At 40.2% G+C, this 18,757-nt stretch overlaps 1 protein-coding gene across 7 annotated transcripts in view; it reads left to right on the top strand.

Annotated features, from left to right (window-relative positions):
• WNK3 (WNK lysine deficient protein kinase 3) overlaps positions 1–18,757 on the top strand; it is a 174,193-nt gene that overhangs the window by 99,416 nt on the left and 56,020 nt on the right. For all 7 annotated transcript variants that reach the window (XM_051827130.3, XM_089324536.1, XM_089324537.1 and 4 more), the window contains exons 11-15: positions 7,861–7,925; positions 11,369–11,516; positions 14,891–15,007; positions 15,858–16,013; positions 16,097–16,148. In XM_051827130.3, coding sequence (XP_051683090.1) covers positions 7,861–7,925; positions 11,369–11,516; positions 14,891–15,007; positions 15,858–16,013; positions 16,097–16,148 — 538 coding nt within the window. The remainder of the gene's footprint in view (positions 1–7,860; positions 7,926–11,368; positions 11,517–14,890; positions 15,008–15,857; positions 16,014–16,096; positions 16,149–18,757) is intronic.

The raw sequence follows: 18,757 nt of genomic DNA, 5'->3' as shown, positions 1-18,757 counted from the left end.
ACACTTTAATAAGCCTTCCCAAAAAGGACAGAAAGGGGGAAAAAATAGGAGAAGCGTGCCAAGTAAGATTCTGGATCCAGACAGAGTGTATAAAGAGATGACTCCATGGGCTTGGGTTGTGGCCCAATACCTTCCCATTCTGTAGTGTTGATTCAAATCCGAACTGTTCTGTTTCTGATCCAACTTCCTGTTCACATACACCTGGGAAGGCAGTGGAAGATGGCCCAAGTGCTTAACCCCCTGCTGCCCCATGTGGGGTGCTCCCCAAATACTTGCTCCCCCGTTCCAGACCTAGCTGTTGTGTGGAGTGAACAGCGGGTGAAAGGTCTAGCTCTTTGTCTCTCCCTCTTTGTCACTGCCTGGACTTCTCCTGGAAGGGCACTTGCGCTCAACGAATATGCGGCAGGGCTTCAGGGAGTTGCGCGCGCGGCACAGGTAGAGCCCGCGCACCCGCGCTGCGCCACCCAGCGCCTCCTGCCTGCCCTGCGCGCATATTACCATGGCCGTGGTATTCCTGCGGGCCCCAGCAGCTGCACAAGGGGGCGTTCGCCTCACCCCTCTCAACACCTAGGGGTCGCTGGCCTCTCCCTCTACTTCCGGCGCCCAGAAGGGGGCCTCCAGCTCCGTCTCTCTTTCTGGAACCATCTCTGGGTCTGGCTGCAGGTACCTGCGCTGCTGCCGTGCGGCCCTGATGGAAAACCAGGTACTCGGTATCCTGTGGGCTGGGCGCTGCAGGTCTGAGGTGGCTGGCCCCATGTCTGCCCTGAGGGCCGCGAGGCTGGCCTCCGTGAGCTCAGTCAGCTCCCTGAGGTAGCCCCTCAGCCGGTTCAGGGCAGCCTGATCAGGCTAGGCCGGGCTGGCACCCGCGGCTGGCTCTACTTGCCGCAGCCGCGCATGGTGGGTCTGCAGGGCCTCTCGGGGCTCTGTCTGTCCTTGCTGCTCGCCACCGGCCGGGCCTCAGCGCCCGAAACCGCTCCCTGAGCTACCGGGAGTGGAGGTGGGGTGGGTATGCAGGGAACAATCCTCCTGGGACCACGGCCCCTTCCCCCAGAGCTCTCGCCCCTGCCTGTCCAGCGGCCTCAGCCGCGTCGCCCCCAGGCCAGCCGCCCTGGCCTACCTTGTCCCAGCCTAATTTCCCGCGCACGGTTCCTGGGCCTCTGCCAGAGAGCCTTCCCCCCTCACCCGCACCCGTTAGAGCTGCCGCGTGCCCCTCTGCCGTTGCTGCCCCCTTGGCACCCTAAGCACATTTGGTCAGTGCTGTGTGATACCATTTGGTGTGGATATGCCTCTGTTTCTCTAATCGAGCCAGAAAAGTAGGCAGCATTCTAATTTTTTTTTTTTTTTTTTTTTTTTTTTTTTTTTTTTGCTATTTGCAGTTTTATTCCACATTGCCCGGGACATTACTACATCTAACTCTTTGTATGTCTTCTCTTTTCTGTAGGATATATTTTTTATGCTTGGCATATTTAACATTTGATCATTATTGCAAAGTTTCCATGATTCTAAGCAGTTTTAATTACAGCAGTTTGTGAAGAGAGTATCTGTTCTCAGCACTTCATATTTGCTGTGTTTGAATTTGTTTTAAAGTTTAACAAACATCAAAATTTTGTGCAGTTTATGGGGTACTGTGTGATGTTTTGGTACATGTGTGCATTGTATATATCTAATCAGGATAAACATTTATTCTTTCTTTATAGTGAAACATCCAAAATTTAATTTTTAAAAAAACATGATTTATTGATTTGTTCAAAATGTAGAGGGAGAGATTAAGAGAGAAAAAGAGAGATCTTCATCCATTGTTTCACTCCACAATTGGCTGCAACAGCCTTGTCTGGGCCAGGCCATTGCTAGGAGCGAAGAACTTCACCTGTGGGCTCTCATTCACTGACTCCCTACGCACATTGGCAGGAAGTTGGGTCAGAAGCGGATCATCTAGGACTCAAACCTACACTTCCGGGTCCGGCGCTGTGGTGTAGCTGCTTGTAGTGCTGTCTTCCGATTGCACAGCTCCAACCGTTGCTACCAATTGAGGAGTGAACCAATGGAGGGAAGACCTCTCTCCCTCTCTCTCTGTCTCTCCTTCTCTCTGTGTAACCCTTTCAGATAAATAAATAAATCTTTAAAAAAAAAACAAACCCCATTGTGGTTTTTATTTGCATATCCATGATGATTAGCAATGTGATGTCTTATTTCCTGTACCTGTTGGAGATTTGTATGTTATCCTTTGGAGAAAGTTTCTGCCTATTTTCAAATTGGATTATTTGTGGATTTTTTTTTCTATTAAATTGAGTTCCTTATAAATTCTGGATATGAATCTTTTGTCAGAAAGATGGCTTGCAAATATTTGTCATTTCACTGTTGTCTGTTTCCTTTGCTGTGCAAAAAGCTCCTTAGTTTAATGAAATCCCATTTATCTACCTTGTTTTTATTTCCTATTTTTTGGGATTATTATCTAGTAAATGCTTGCATATTTCAGTGTCCTGAATTATTTTTCTTCTACTAGTTTTAACCTTTCTGGTCTTTAATCTTTTTTGAGATGATTTATATTTATTTGAAAGGTAGAGCTACATACAGAAAGAGGGAGAGACAGAGAGAAAGGTCTTCCATCTTCTGGTTCACTCCCAAAAGGCTGGGAGCTGCGTAGCAGGGCTGATTTGAAGCCAGGATCCTGGAGCTTCCTCCTGGTCTCCCACGTGGGTGGATGCATAGGCCTAAGCACTTGGGCCATCTTCCATTGTTTTCCCAGGTCATAAGCAGACAGCCTGATCAGAAAAGGAGCTGCCGGCACATTAACCAGTGCCAGTAAGGGAAGCTGGCACCACAGGCTGAGGCTTAGCTTATTATGCCGCAGAGCTGGTCTGGAGATTATTTTTATACTTGGTGAGAGATGGGGATCTAGTTTCATTCTTCTGCATGTGGCTATCTAATTTCCCCAGTACTAATTATTTAAGGTTATCCTTTTTTCAATGTATGTTATTCACACCTTTGTTAAGATCAGTTGGTTATATGTGTTTCAGTGTTTTTCTGCAGTCTCTATTCCATTGGTGTGTGGATCAACTTTTATGTCGGTACCATGCTGTTTTAGTCACTGTAGCTATGTGATACTATTTTAACGTCAAGTGGTGTAATGCCTCCTTGTTTTTTCTTTTTTTCTCAAGATCACCTTGGCTTTTTGCAGTTCTGTACAAATGCTAGTAGTGGTTTTTTTTATTTTGTTATTTCTGTGAAAAATGTTATTGGAATTTTGATAGAGTTTGTGTTGAATTTTTATTTTTTTAAATATTTATTTATTTGAAAGGTGGAGTTACAGAGAGAGATGGAGAGACAGAGATATCTTCCATCCACTGGTTAACTTCCCATTTGTCTGCATGTCAGGGGCTGGGCCTGGCTAATGTCAGGATCCTGGAACTCCGTCCAACTGGGGTCTCCCACATGGTTGGCAGGGGCCATCTACTGCTCCTTTCCCAGGCACATAGCAGGGAGCTGGATCAGAACTGGCGCTCACGTAGGATGACTGCATTGCAGCAGCAGCTGCTTAACCCATTGCACCATAAGGGTTGCTTGTGTTGAATCTTTCAATAGTTTTGGGCATTATGTACATTTTAACAGTACTCGTATTTCCAATCCATGAACACAGGATGTCTTTCCATTCCTTTGTGTCCTCTTCAGTGTCTTTCCTCAATGATTTACCATTTTCATTGTGGAGATCTTTAACCTTGTTGGCTAAATTTATTCCAAAGGTTTTTTTATTTTTTGTAGCTACTGGAAATGATATTTTGTTCTTGATTTCTTTTTCAGATGATTCACTATTAGTATTTAACAACACTGTTGATTTTTTTGTCCAACATTGCTTAATTTGTTTATTATCACTAACAGCTTGCTGATGGAGTCTTTGGGACTTTTGTCTGCAGTGACCATTTGATGTCCTCCCTTCCAGTTGGAATGCTCTTTATTTTCTTCTCTTGCCTAATTGCTACTTCCAGTAGTTATGTTGAATAAAAGTGATTAAAGTAGGCATCCTTGGCTTGTTCTGGATTTAGAAAGAAATCCTTTTCCCTATTTAATATGAAGTTAGCTGTTAGATGGTGGTTTATTATGTTGAGAATTGTTCCTCCTATACCTGATTTGATCAGTTTTCATCATGAAAGGATGTTGAATTTTGTCAAGTGCCTTTTCTATATGTATTGACAAAATGTTTAGTTTATAAAATACACATAGAAACATTATAAAACGTAGGGAAAATGGAAAATAATTACCTAGAATATTTCCCTAACATGCCTATGATTGTATTAATTGTTATAATATTCCGTAAATACATAAATTGTATATATAGTCTTGTTTTCTGCTTTTTTCACTCATTGTTAAGTGTATTTTTTTCTCTGCTTTTCTTGGCCTTGGTGTTTCTGCTTTTTATGGGCCACATGATAGTACAGTAAGTATTTATATATATATATATATATATATATATATATATAAAATTCTTCTGTTCCTGAGAAACTATCTTGCTACCAATTTTATTACAAATAATACAATAAAAATGCAGATATCATTTTTTTTAATTATTTATTTATTTGAAAGAGTTACACAGAGAGAGGAGAGGCAGAGAGAGAGAGAGGTCTTCCATCTGATGGTTCACTCCCCAATTGGCCACAATGGCCAGAGCTGTGCCAATCCAAAGCCAGGAGCCAGGAGCTTCCTCTGGGTCTCCCATGTGGGTGCAGGGGCCCAAGGACTTGGGCCATCTTCCATTGCTTTCCCAGGCCATAGCAGAGAGCTGGATTGGAAGAAGAGCAGCCGGGATTCGAACCAGTGCCCATATGGGATGCTGGCGCTTCAGGCCAGGGCGTTAACCCGCTGCGCTATAGCGCCAGCCCCCAGATATCATTTATTGAACACTTAAAGGTTTATACTCTATTTTCTTTGTATTATTTTCTTAAAATTAATATCTGGGATTGATAATATCAGATCATGAACATTTTAATGGCACAACCTTTATTCCTATGTCATCCTTCCTTCCTGTATTTCTTTCTGTCTTCAGACATTCACTGGAAGCCTAGCATGTGTCAGGTAGCACAGTTAATACAAAATAAATCAGATGGAGTCCTTGAAGTTGGACATTAAAAACGCATGATAAAGAGTAATTGATAAAAACATTATTTTTAAAAATTAATTTATTTGAAAAACACAACGAGAGATATATATATATATATTCTGTCCACTGTTTTGCTCCCCAAATGGCCAGAATAGCTAAGTCTGGGCTAGGCCAGAGCCAGGAGTTTGATCCTGGTCCCCTATATCCGTGGCCGGGGCCCAAGTACTTGGGCCATCTTCTGCTGCTTTCTCAAGCACATTAGCACATAGCTGGACCTGGAATAGAGCACCCAGGACTTGAACTAGCACTCTAATATGGGATGCCTGTGTTACAAGGGTTGGGTTAAACTGCTGCACCACAACATTACCCTGATCAAAAAACATCATTGATCGATGGGTCTCTTATCTCTGTATCCATCCCTCCACTACCCATGATTTCCCTGTGAAGCATGGGAGAGCTAGCTGCAGATATAATACCATTTTACCCCTAAGTATTCCAATATAAGAACAAAGACCTTTTAAAAAATAACCACAATGCAGCGACCAAATTCAGAAAATTTAATATGGATATAATACTATTACAGATATAATACTATTACAAAATCTGTTGTCCACATTAAAATTTTACGAGTTATTCAAGTGTCTTATGGCAGTTTTTCCTCTCTTGATCCATGATCTAATTGAAGATAAAGCCATTTCCTTTAATTGTCTTGTCTCTTTTATTTTCTTTAATCTGGAATAGTTCCTCAGCCTTTGTGTTTCATAACATTGTTATTTTTAAAAAAGTAGGTTAATTATCTTGTAGAATGTTCTTTAATGTGAATTTGCTGAGGTTTTCTCTTATTTGGACACTGGCTATACATTTTTGTTAGGAATAGTATGGGAGCAATACTGTGTTCTTCTTTACATATCATATTAGGTATGTGATATTGGTTTGTCCTAATATTGGGTATGTAAAATTTTATTACTTGGTTAAAGTAGGTCCTTTCAAGTTCTTCCATTGTAAAGTTACCTTTTTTTTTGCCTTATTGAAAAGTAATTGTAAGGATATACTTTGAAACTATATAAATATCCTGTTTATCATCCAGCTTTATTACTTTTCATATCCATTGATGATTTTCCAATTCTATGCATTTCTGAGTATATTTATTAATTAGCTCTTTACTGGAAGTAAGCACTTTCCCTACCCTATTTGTTTATATCAATATGAATTCACGGATTCTTATTTTATTGAATGGGTCTTATTCCTTTACTACCATTATTTCTTTTGGTGCCCAAATTGTCCTGCATTTGGGCAGTAGAAGCCTTTTCAAGCTGGCTCCTTTGTGCTTTTGATCGGTCCCCATATTCTTCAAGCAGTTCTTCATGTTTTGGCATAACAAAATTATCCAGGCTAGTTTGTACTTTCCTTATCTCAGTGCTGCAATCAGTTATTTCTTAAGGAATCTTCATCCCTTTTAGTTCAGACACCAATATAGGAGTTTAAATGTGGTATTTTAAAGATTCCCCAAGGTAATTTTGCTGGTCTGTTTCTGTACCCCTCTGTCATACAGACCTCATGTATTTAGAAGTTCTGTCCAGGCACCTGCTGAGTGGACAGGAAGGAGGAGGGGTTGGAATAGTCCATTGAGATGGAGAAACATAAGTTAAAGTCACAGTATATGAAAGTTCCCAACTCTTACAAGGGATTACTGTTTAGTGTAGTTTTAAGTAAGAGATTAGGCCAGAGAATCAGGCAGGGAGCTGTTCATTGACTTTATTTTCCATCTGAAGGAACTTTAACATTATAGTAGATGTGAGGCTGTCATGGAGGATTTAAACTGGGTAGGTAGATGTTTGGTTTTGTTAGATTTGCATTCTAAGATAGATCACTCTGTTTTCACAAGTGACAATGCTTAAAGGATGGATGAGGTAAATGTTTAAAATTATTTTCTAACAAGGTTGCTATTTGCTTTCTTTTCTTTTAAAGATTCATTTTATTTATTTGAAAGTGAGAGTTAGAGAGAAAGAGAGATTTTCCATCTGCTGGTTCACTCCTTAGATGTCCACAATGGCAAGGCTGAGCCAGGTTGGAGCCAGGAGCTTTATCTGGGTCTCCTACATGAGTGACAGGGTCCCAAATGCTTGGACCATCTTCTGCTGCCCAGGTGCATTAGCAAAGAGTTGGGTTGGAAGTGGAGCAGCCAGGGCCTGAACTGGCACCCATAGGGGATGCCAGAGTTGCAGATGGTGGCTTTACCTGCTATGCCACAGTGCCATCCCGTATAATTTGTTTTCTTAAGGGCTTCAACTTTTCTCCTAGAAGCCTGTGTTGTAGCTACTAGATTCTGATGCCTCAAAGATATAGTTGACATTAGTGGGTGAGAGAGCCCACAGGATAGGTTAAAGCTTGAGTCATTGATTTGTCTTTTTAAGAAATGGCAAGAACTCTTCTTCGTAGTTTTCCAACCAGGGCTGGAATCTCAATAGTAGTGGTATCCATTGAAGAAAAATAAACCAAAGTACACAAAGCACTGTTGACTTTTTAAAATGGAAAACCATGATGGATTAAAATATACCTGATGTACTACTGCATTTCATTTTTCTTTATCTTTGGTAAAAATATCAATAATAGTATTGATATAGTAATAATATATGTATTCTACCTATTTTGCAAAGCAACCAGAATAGGAAATCTATCAATTATGTTTTCTGAAATAACAGTAAATTACATCTTTGGCTCAAATTTTATTGTTAACAAAGCAGTTTTTATTTCTGTATTGTTTATAGGCTATAGCCCAACCAGTTGGAGTTGAACAACAAGCAACTCCTCAACAACCAGATTTAGTTAGAAGGTAAGTATTGTTAAATTAATACCATGAAAACAATAAGGTTATGCTGAAGCATGTGAGTTTATTAGATGCTTAATGTATCTTGACTACAGAAGCTTCTGTGTTCTTTAATTTGTGTAAGTTTAATAAAATGGTAGGTATTATTTTTTACATAAATAAGGATCATATGGATTATGGGATTATTGACCATTTTCTTGTTCTTTTTAATTATACTATTTTGTTCTAAGAAAAGCTTATAAGGGCTAAAGAAGGAAGTAAGAAATAATGCAATTTAAAGTAGAATTCCAGCTAATATAAAGAAGTAAATGATTATTCTAAGAGGCACCAATCTGCAACTCTTCCTAACATTTACCACATAAATCATTGTATATTGTTTGGTAGTTGTAAACTAGTATTCTTGTGTATGTTGTTTAGATTGGGATATTTCTGTTGTTCTATCCTCAAATTCACTGATTTTTTACTTTCTCTTACTCATTCTATTGTATCAACTCCATGAATTTTTATTTCTATGACTGTACATTTAATACTGTAATTTCCATTTGACTTTAAAAAATATTTTCTATTTCTTTGATGAAATTTTGTGTTTACATTTGCTTCAGTAGTATTTACAATTGTTCACTGAAGCATTTTGATGATGGCTGTTTTAGACTTCACTGGGGTAGAGGCAGGCATTTGGCCTAGTGGTTAAGACACTGGTTAGGATGCCTGCAATTCCACATTGGAGTGCCTGGATTTGATTCCCAGCTGCAACATCTGTATCCAGCTTCTTGCTAATGTGGAACCTCGGAGGCAGCAGTGATGGCTCTAAGTAGTTGGATTTCTGCCACTCACTTGGGAGACCTGTGTTGAGTTGTCAGTTCCTGGCTTTGGCCCAGCCCCAGCTGTTGTGGGCATTTGGAAAATGAATCAATGGATGAAGGTGCCCTTCCTCCCCTCCCCTCCCCTCCCCTGTCATCGTCTCCTCCTCCTCCTCCTCCTCCCCCTCCCTCTCCTCCCTCTCCTCTCCCTTCTCCCTCTCCTCTCCCTTCTCCCCCTTCCTCCTTCTTCTTCTCTCTTTCTCTCTCTCTCTCTCTATATATATATACACATACATATATATATATATGTATATGTATATTTTTCCTTTATAAAATCATCCAGTCTCTGATTCATCTTAATGGTGACATTTGTTGATTGTCTTTTTACATTCAAATTGTGATTTTCCTAGCTTATTTCCTGGATTTTATTTTCATTTGTCTCTGACATTTTGGATCTTTTTAAAAAATATTTATTTATTTTATTTGAAAGTCAGAGTTACAGAGAGAGAGGAGAGACAGAGACAGACATAGATAGATAGATATGGTCTTCCATCTGCTGGTTCACTCCCCAATTGGCTGCAATGGCTGAAGCTTGCGCCGATATCCGAAGCCAGGAGCCAGGAGCTTCTTCCAGGTCTCCTATGCAGGTGCAGGGGCCCAAGGGCTTGGGCCATCTTCTACTGCTTTCCCAGGCCATAGTAGAGAGCTGGATAGGAAGAGGAGCAGCTGGGACTCAAACTAGCATCCATATGGGACGCCGACACTGCAGGCAATGCCTTTACCCACTACACTATAGCACCAGCCCCAACATTTTGGGTCTTGTACCAGGAAACTGTATTTAAAACTTCTATTTTAATAGATATTCATTCTGTTTAGGTACATGGAGGTCCTAACCTACTTTTGTGGACTATGATATTTAAAGACGATTTAGTTCTCAGAGTCCTTACGGTGCCATTCTAGTCTGCTTTGTTCGCTTAGTACCACTGTCCCCTTCCACTGGGCTGAGGAATAGGGATTATTTCTCCAAGTCTGCTTCCCTAGGAAGATACTGTATGTCATACTCTACTGGTAGGGCTCCTATCAGTGCCCAAGGGGGAGTGTGCCTGCTTAAGTCATCGTCTGCTGCTGGGTTGGGGGTCAGGAGACACTGAGATTGGACTGCCTTTTCTTACTAGGTAGGTAATTGGGAGGGGCCAAGCTGCTGGTTCTCCTCAGTCCTGGGGGTCCATAGCCAGTGCAGTCCGATTTTATCTTTTTGTTCTTCAGTGCTTGCCTGTGATTGTTCATTGTATTCTTTATAGATTTTTTTTAAGCCAGTACTTAAGGGGGAGGAGCACAGAGAATGAATTTCTACTAATTTATCCTAAACATAATGTAGTGTTTTTAAGCTAACTATATAATATAGTCCCATTGACTAAAATTATGTCACTTTTACCTTCCAAAGGTATTATTGTTTATTGCCATTTCTCTGTATATTTAAAAACTTTAGGAGCAGTATTAATATGTCACCTTCTATCACTTTTATTTATATAAATTATTTGTCATGCACATAGAAAAAATTTAAGTTATTTTTACCTCTTCTTGTACATCTCTATACAGAAGCAGCATGAGTAGTTTTTAGAAGAAAGATGTAATAAAAAATTAATTAAAAACATATGCCTGCAACCCATATGGGTGCTGGTTCAAGTCCCGACTGCTCCACTTTCTATCCAGCGCTCTGCTATGGCCTGGGAAAGCAGTTGATAATGGCCTAGGTCCTTGGGCCCCTGCACCCACTTGGGAAACCCGAAAGAAGCTCCTGGCTTTGGATTGGCCTAGCTCTGGCCATTGTGACCATTTGGGGAGTGAACCAGTGGATGGAAGACCTCCCTCTCTGACTCTGCCTCTCGCTGTAACTCTGTCTTTCAAATCAATAAAATAAATCTTTTTAAAAAAAACAGATATGTTTGAACAAATACAAGTGTCCATTTGGTGCTCGCTGATCTTGTCATTTAAATTTCTATATGTTTATTTGACTTTTTGATTTATTGAGTGTCTTCAAATATATTAAATAAAAATCCAAAAAAGGCATTTGACACTACTACCTTGAATCTGTAAAATATAACTAATTAGAATTAATCACATTGAACCATTTGTATCATTCATTTTCATTTCTTGTTTGCCTCCTGCAGTACTCCTGTCTACCACACTTGGCCTTTCTGTCTCTTGAGTTCATTACATAACCAAGTAAATTTTGCCTGAGAATTTGTTTGAGGAGTTTTATTTGAACATATTGATGAAGTGACTAACCCTAAAACAAGATAAAATTAATCAAGAACATCCCCTAATAAAAGTGATCTATCACTGGTGATGTCTGCCTTTTTTTTCTATCATTTTGAGAAGATATTTGCTAAATAAATACAATATGATCTCATTTTTCCATAACTTTAAAAAGCTGCTTTATTGAATTATTCAAATAGTGTAACACACCCCTTTAAAGTCTGTATTGCAGTGCTTTTCATATATTCATAGACCTATGTAATCATAACTTAAAAATAGTTTATATTGGTTTTACTTTAACAAATTATTCATGATTTTTATAATTGGGAATTTTTCTTAGAATTTTACCATCAGAATTGGAATAAGTTGCTTTTTTTTAAAATTTATTAGCATGAATCAAGATATGGCATCTATGAAGGAAAACGCCAATAACCTTGATAACCCAAGTGGAAATGGAAAACAGGATCGGATCAAACAGCGAAGAGCTTCCTGTCCCCGGTCAGAGAAGGGGACTAAATTTCAGCTTACTGTCCTTCAGGTCAGTATGTAAATATGGTTTGATTAGGCCGGCACCTTGGCTCACTTGGCTAATCCTCCACCTGCGGCACTGGCACCCTGGGTTCTAGTCCCAGTTGGGGCACTGGATTCTTTCCCAGTTGCTCCTCTGCCAGTCCAGCTCTCTGCTGTGGCCCGGGAAGGCAGTGGAGGATGGCCCAGGTGCTTGGTCCCTGCACCCGCATGGGAGACCAGGAGGAAGCACCTGGCTCTTGGCTTCGGATTGGCACAGTGTGCTGGCTGTGGCGGCCATTTGGGGGGTGAACCAATGGAAAAGGAAGAGCTTTCTCTCTGTCTCTCTCTCTCTCTCTCTCTCTCTCTCTCTGTCTAACTCTGGCTGTCAAAAAAAAATGGTTTGATTAAAAGTATATGTTTAAGCCAGTACTGTGGCATATTAGGCTAAGCCTCTGCCTGTCTGCCTTTGCCAGCATCCCATATGGGCACTGGTTTATTTCCCGGCTGCTCCTCTTCTGATCCAGCTCCCTGCTGTGGTCTGGGAAAGCAGTGGAAGATGGCCCAAGTGCTTGGGCTCCTGAACCCACGTGGGAGCTCCAGAAAAAGCTCCTGGCTCCTGCTTCGGATCGCCCCAGCTCCTGCCATTGTGATCATATAGGGAGTGAACTAGTGGATCGAAGACCTCTCTCTCTGTCTCTTCCTCTCTCTTTAACTCTACCTCTCAGATAAATAAATAAATCTTTAAAAAGAAGAGTACATGTTTAGATCCGAGTTCCTTGGAGGGACATTGATGTGGAAGTAAGTATAGAATATTGTGAAACAATCTAAATTTTCTTCCACTAAAACATTTCTGATAAGAGTCTTCTGTAGTTGTTTTACTTGGGAAATATAGAGAAAATATAGAGAAGAAAATAAAAATCCTTGGGGTGGGCATTGTGGCTCAGGAGGTTAAGCTCCTGCTTGGGGTGCCCCAACATCCTATTTCAGAGTGTCTGGGATAGAGTCCCATATCTGCTTCTGATCCAGTTTCCTGCTGATGTGCCTGGGAGGCAACAGAGGGTGGCCCAAGTGCTTGGTTTCTCTGCTACCCATGTGGGAGTCCTGGATGAAGCACCTGTCTCCTGACTTCAGCCTTACCCAGCTCCAGCTGTTATAGCCACTTGGGGAGTGAGTCAGTGTATGGAAAAATCTTTCTTTCTATCCCTCTCTGTCACTCTGCCTTTCAAATAAATAAATAAATAAAACTTAAAAAATGAAAATGATTGGGCCGGCATTGTGGCATAGCAGGCTAAGCTGTTGCCTGCAATGCTGGCATCTCATATGGGTGCTGGTTTGGGTCCGGGCTGCTCCACTTCCGATCCAACTCCCTGCTAATGTGCCTGGGAAGGTAGCAGAGGGTGGCCCAAGTGTTTAAGGCCCTCACCATGTAGGAGACCTAGATGAAGCTCCTGGCTCCTGCCTTTGGTCTGGCCTAACCCTGGCTGTGTGGCCTTTTGGGGAATAACCCAGTAAATGGAGGATCCCTCTTTCTGTGTCTCTTCCTCCCTCTCTTCCTCCTTCAAATAAGTAAAATAAGTCTTTTTAAAAATTTTGTAATCACCAGAGATAATTCCTATTAACATTTTAGTTTTCATCTCTTTTTTTTTTATCATGTGTATTGCAGCATTTTAAAAAAAGGTTTATTTTATTTATTTGAAAGACAGGGAGGGAGGGAGGGAGAATATCTTCCATCTGCTCGTTCATTCCCCAAATGGCCACAGTGGCTGGGGATGGGACAAGCCTAAACTAGGAACCTGAAACTCCACCCAGGTCTCCACATGGGTGGCAGGGGCCCAAGTACTTGGACTGTCTTCTGCTGCCTTCCCAGGAGCATTAATAGGAAGCTGGATTGGCTGTGGAGCAGCCAGAACTCAGACTGACACTAATGTGGGATGTGCACTCATGGGATACTGGCATTATAGGTGGTGGCTTAACCTGCTGCCTTATAATGCTGGGCCTCCGTGTAGCATTTTACAATGGAGAACATAATTGTACTAGTAATAGTAGTGAAAATCTGTGGAATTCTTTTGTGGTAGGTATCCTAGTGTTATAAACTCATTTTATCATTTAATCTTTCAATAATCCTGTATTACAGGTGGTAGTGTACTCATACAAATGAGGACACTGAAGATCAGAGAAGTAAAATAATTTACCTCAGGTTACTCAACTAGCAAGTGATAGAGTCAGATCTAAATACTGCTGTATTTCAGACTGTAGAACCTCTAACTAATATAATATATATTTCAGATGGATGCTTAAATCACTATACAATTTTGTATTCTGTGTTTTTAAAAACTTGATAGATCAAGTATTTCCCCCTTTATCATTAAGTACTTTCTCAATAGAATTTTTTTTAAAAGACCCATTTGTTTATTTGAAAATCAGGGCTACAGAGAGGGAGAGGCAGAGGCAGAGAGAGAGAAGTCTTCCATCTGCTGGTTCACTCCCCAAATGGCTGCAACGGCCAGGATTGGGCCTGACTGAAGTCAGGAGCACCATCCTTTTCTCACATGTGGACACAGGTGCCCAAGCACTTGGGCCATCTACTGCTGCTTTCTGATGGGCAATAGTGAGGAGCTAGATCAGAAGTGGAGCAGCCAGGACTCGAACTGGTGCCCACATGGGATGTAGATGCCGCAGGTAGCAGGTCAACCCAGCATACCACAGCGTCAACCCTCAATAGCATATTTTAAATGACTGTATCAGATAGCCCCTTGCATAGACATAATTTAATCATTCCCTCTATTCTTTATTTAGGTTCTCTCTCTGTCTTTATTTCTGCTATTCTTTTTTTCTTCCTTCTTGTTTGTCTGTCTCTCTACGGCATACATCCTTATATACATAAATCTTAGTATCTATCCCTGATTGCTTCCTATGACTGATCCCTAGAATTACCAGGTTAGAGAGCATGCTGGTTTTTTAATTTTCTAAATATATTTCATTAGATTGCTGTGCAGAATTGTTGGACTAGTTTACATATCCATTAGCAGTGCCTCTTTTGATTGGAGTCAATTTCTAAGTTTAAGGGACTTTTGGAAATGAGTGACTGGACGTAAGTCTGAGTTGTCATATAACAATAGTGGTGATATACTTTCATTGATTTTTTATGAAAAATTATGTTCTGTTTTCTTTTGCACAGGGCCATATTTCTAACTTATGTTTCAGTGAGTTATATGTGCCTGTTAGATTTGTCATAGAGTGACTGTTTAGATGGAATTTACCCAAGAAATGTAAAATCTTTATAGATTCTGAACTGCTTAATTCATTTTCCACATATGTTGTATGTATCCTCATCTGGATGTTTTCTGAACAGTTAGCAAAGACAGTCATTGACTCTTAAACTGGTAAAATGTTTGTACTCAGGTGTCAACTTCTGGAGACAATATGGTGGAATGTCAGCTGGAAACACACAACAATAAGATGGTCACCTTCAAGTTTGATGTTGATGGTGATGCACCAGAGGATATTGCAGACTATATGGTTAAGTACAGTAAAACCAAATTGTTATCCCTTCACCATTCTCTGTCACTGCCCCCCAACTCTTCCTACAGAACCATTTTTTAGAGGATACAGTTAGTGTTGACAATTTATTCAGACCTAATTAGTTATGATGAAGGGTAAATCATTGCATCTTCTCTGGTTTCAGTATATTTATCTGGGAAATGTGAGGGGGTTTCATTAACAGATGATTGAGCGCAATAGTTCTTAGCTCTGGCTGCATGTTGAAATCCTCTGAAGAACTTTTTAAATTCTGTTGTCTTTGTCCCTGATTAAATCAGTTTTGGGGGATGGGGCCTAAACATCAATAATTTGTAAAATTCTCCCTGGTAATTGTAGCATGTTAGCCACTGATCTGACATTTGACATGTAGGTGTTCAAGTTATATTCATCATTTCATTTAGTTCTGCCTCTTGTTTAACAGTCATTTTCTGAACTCTGTTCTTTCATACTTTCCCTAAATATATAGCCTAATTAAAGTTCTTCTTAGCCTTTCCTTACTATATTTGGAGGTATTTAATTTGTGATTTGTTGCTTAAAAGCTTTTGGGTTGGGACATCCTAGTTTTAAACCTCGCCTCAATTACATTCTTCAAGTAACCTATTTGTCAAACACTGGAATTTTTTTGTGTTAAATGCTGGCAATCTTTAGTTAGGTAATGCCAGCCTGACAAATGTCAGTGGCCTCAGAATAATTTAATGCGTTATGTGATAATTCATTATTGGTCATTGATAATTCTGTTGTGGCATGGATAACTCTGTGTATACATTATCACCATTTTGAGTACACTAAATTCATTCTCATGAACAGACTTGCTTTTACTTTGGGACAGGTTGAAGATAATTTTGTGTTGGAAAATGAGAAAGAAAAATTTGTAGAAGAATTGAGGGTTATTGTAGGTCAAGCCCAGGAGATCCTTCATGTCCACTCTGCTGCAGAAAGAACCATTGGAACTGATGGTATTACCTTGGAATCCAACAGTAACCAAGTAAGAGCAATTTCTTTAGCAAAAAAGGTTTTCTTGGATATGTATCAAGAACTTCTTTATTTATCTATTCATTTTTAATTTAGACAGGATCATCTGAACAAGTACAGATAAATTCTGCATCTACTCAAACCAGCAGTAAGTATATTTAATAAAAGTAATCATTTGACCTTTGAAGCTAGACATTTAGAAATTTTAATTTATACACTTTCATTGGGAAGGATGTTCTACCATACATAATTTACTAAGTTTTTGATGTAGATTTTCCTTCTCTTTGAAAAGCACCTTATGGTTTTGAGGGAGAAATCCATTTTCCAAATTTCCTCCAAGTATTGGTTCTTTATTTGATTGATTTGCTTCTGAGCTGTCACATGTACCAATGTCCTCTAATGGCATAACTATTTTAAGCTTAACTGGTAAGTGATTTTTCTGTGATATGAGTTGCGCAGAAACTTTGTTAATTGAAATCATTATGTTCTAAATTTGCTTTAATAGTCATTCATATCTTGATTTATTTCTACCATTGATATACTTCTACCTGCCCTGATTACTGATAACTTTTTAAAATAGATTTATTTCAGGCCGGCGCCGTGGCTCAATAAGCTAATCCGCCACCTAGCGGCGCCGGCACACCGGGTTCTAGTCCCGGTCGGGGCACCAGATTCTTTCCCGTTTGCCCCTCTTCCAGGCCAGCTCTCTGCTATGGCCAGGGAGTGCAGTGGAGGATGGCCCAAGTGCTAGGGCCCTGCACCCCATGGGAGACCAGGAGAAGCACCTGGCTCCTGCCTTCGGATCAGTGCAGCGCGCCAGACATGACGGCCATTGGAGGGTGAACCAACGGCAAAAGGAAGACCTTTCTCTCTGTCTCTCTCTCTCACTATCCACTCTGCCTGTCAAAAAATAAATAAATAAATAAATAAATAATAAAAATAAAAAAATAAAATAGATTTATTTCTTTATTTGAGAGACAGTTACAGAACCTTCCATCTGCTGGTTCACTCCCCAAATGGCCACAAGGGCCAGAGTTGGGCTGATCTGAAGCCAGGAGTCTATTCTGGTCTCCCACTTGGGTCCAGGGGCCTAAACACTTGGGCCATCTTCTGCTGCTTTCCCCAGGCATATTAGCCTGGAGCTGGATTGGAAGTGGAGGAGCCAGGACTCAAACCACTGCCCATATGGGATGCCAGTGCCACAGGTGGAGGCTTAATCTACTACGCCACAGCACTGGCCTGAATGATAACATTTTGTAAATTAGATACTGAATAAACTTCCAGAGACTAATACTGTTACCTTCTGTTTTCTGATGACTTCATTTCTCTATTCTTTTCAGCTCTTGTTATGGTATCTTTGTCTCTGTTCTTCTCAGCTCTTATTATGGTATCTTAAGTGTCTGGGAGGGAGAGAAGAACTATAGACATGAAGACCTCTGAAGGAATTATTATAACAACGTGAAAGAACAAAAGGTGGTGTTGGAGTAATGGAGCCATACAACATTGTCCTGAAATTTAGTATGACTGTTTTAGGATGCTAGAGTATTCCTGTATCTTCATTTTCTAGCTAGCAGAGATCTGAGCAGATATCACACTGACAAGTAGGGTAAAGTTGAAAAGATAATTACTTATCTGAGTATGTTTACAAAGTAGGAGTTAAATTGTAAGGGTTTACTCTATTTTTTTTTTACTTTTATTTATTTATTTATTTGAGAGGTAAAGTTTCAGATAGTGAGAGGAAGAGACAGAGAGAAAGGTCTTCCATCCACTGGTTCACTCCCCAAATGGCAGAAAAGGCCAGAGCTGCACTGATCCAAAGCCAGGAGCTTCTTCCAGGTCTCCCATGCAGGTACAGGGGCCCAAGGAGCTGGGCCATCTTGTACTGCTTTCCCAGGCCATAGCAGAGAGCTAGATTGGAAGAGGAGCAGCCAGGACTAGAACCGGCACCCATACACAGGTGGAGGATTAACCTGTGCCACAGCACCAGCCCCGTTTTACTTTATTTTTGAAATTATCATGTAATTAAATTGATTTTCCCTTTAGAACATGGTTATGTAAATTGTAATAATTGTGTAGTTTTATTGAAGCTCCACCATAATCAGGATATAGAACAGGAAATGTAGATTTTAATGGAAAAGTCCTTTCTAATTTTCCTTAAGAGGGCCTTGCTTCTTTCTGTTTGAGAAAAGCAACCGTGGAGTCATTGCTGACACCTTCTGCATGATGTTGGTTAATTGCTTGGCCATTTGTGTAGGGCTTATTTCTGACACCGGAAGTTTTCTCTGGAAGGAGTAAAATAGCATAAAGACTTCTATCAGCATATATGAATTTCCGTACTTCGTTGCTTACTGTCAAGAAGATCTAATTGACTTTTACAAGAATCAATTCAAAAATTAATTTTCTTAGAGGGTTAATACTAGGGACTTATTCTGATCCTAGTTACCCATGTCTTCTGATGTTAATTTTGTTTGGTATTGGAAAATTATCCCTTTTAGTTTCACTCTGGTCTGGTCATCCCTGGAACATTGTTTAATAATCCCAAGTACTTTTTTTCCTTCATTACAATAAGTGAGCCCCTGAGACTGACATACTAAATGACCTTTCTCTGAATCATGATCCTTGTAAATATTAGCAAATGTTAAGCATGAAAAAAAAGAGTGCCTTGCTTGTAATTACTATTAATAAATGTTTGCTTTCATAGACTCTAAAATGTTTCTCTAGAGATATATATGCTTAAATGCTTTAGGCTATTTGTCA

The sequence above is a fragment of the Oryctolagus cuniculus genome, chromosome X (genome assembly GCF_051225735.1).
Source record: "Oryctolagus cuniculus isolate XC-2025 breed Fujian yellow rabbit chromosome X, ASM5122573v1, whole genome shotgun sequence".
NCBI classification, from domain to species: domain Eukaryota; kingdom Metazoa; phylum Chordata; class Mammalia; order Lagomorpha; family Leporidae; genus Oryctolagus; species Oryctolagus cuniculus.
Note: the sequence above shows the minus strand (reverse complement) of the source record. Positions and strands in the feature narration are given on the sequence as shown.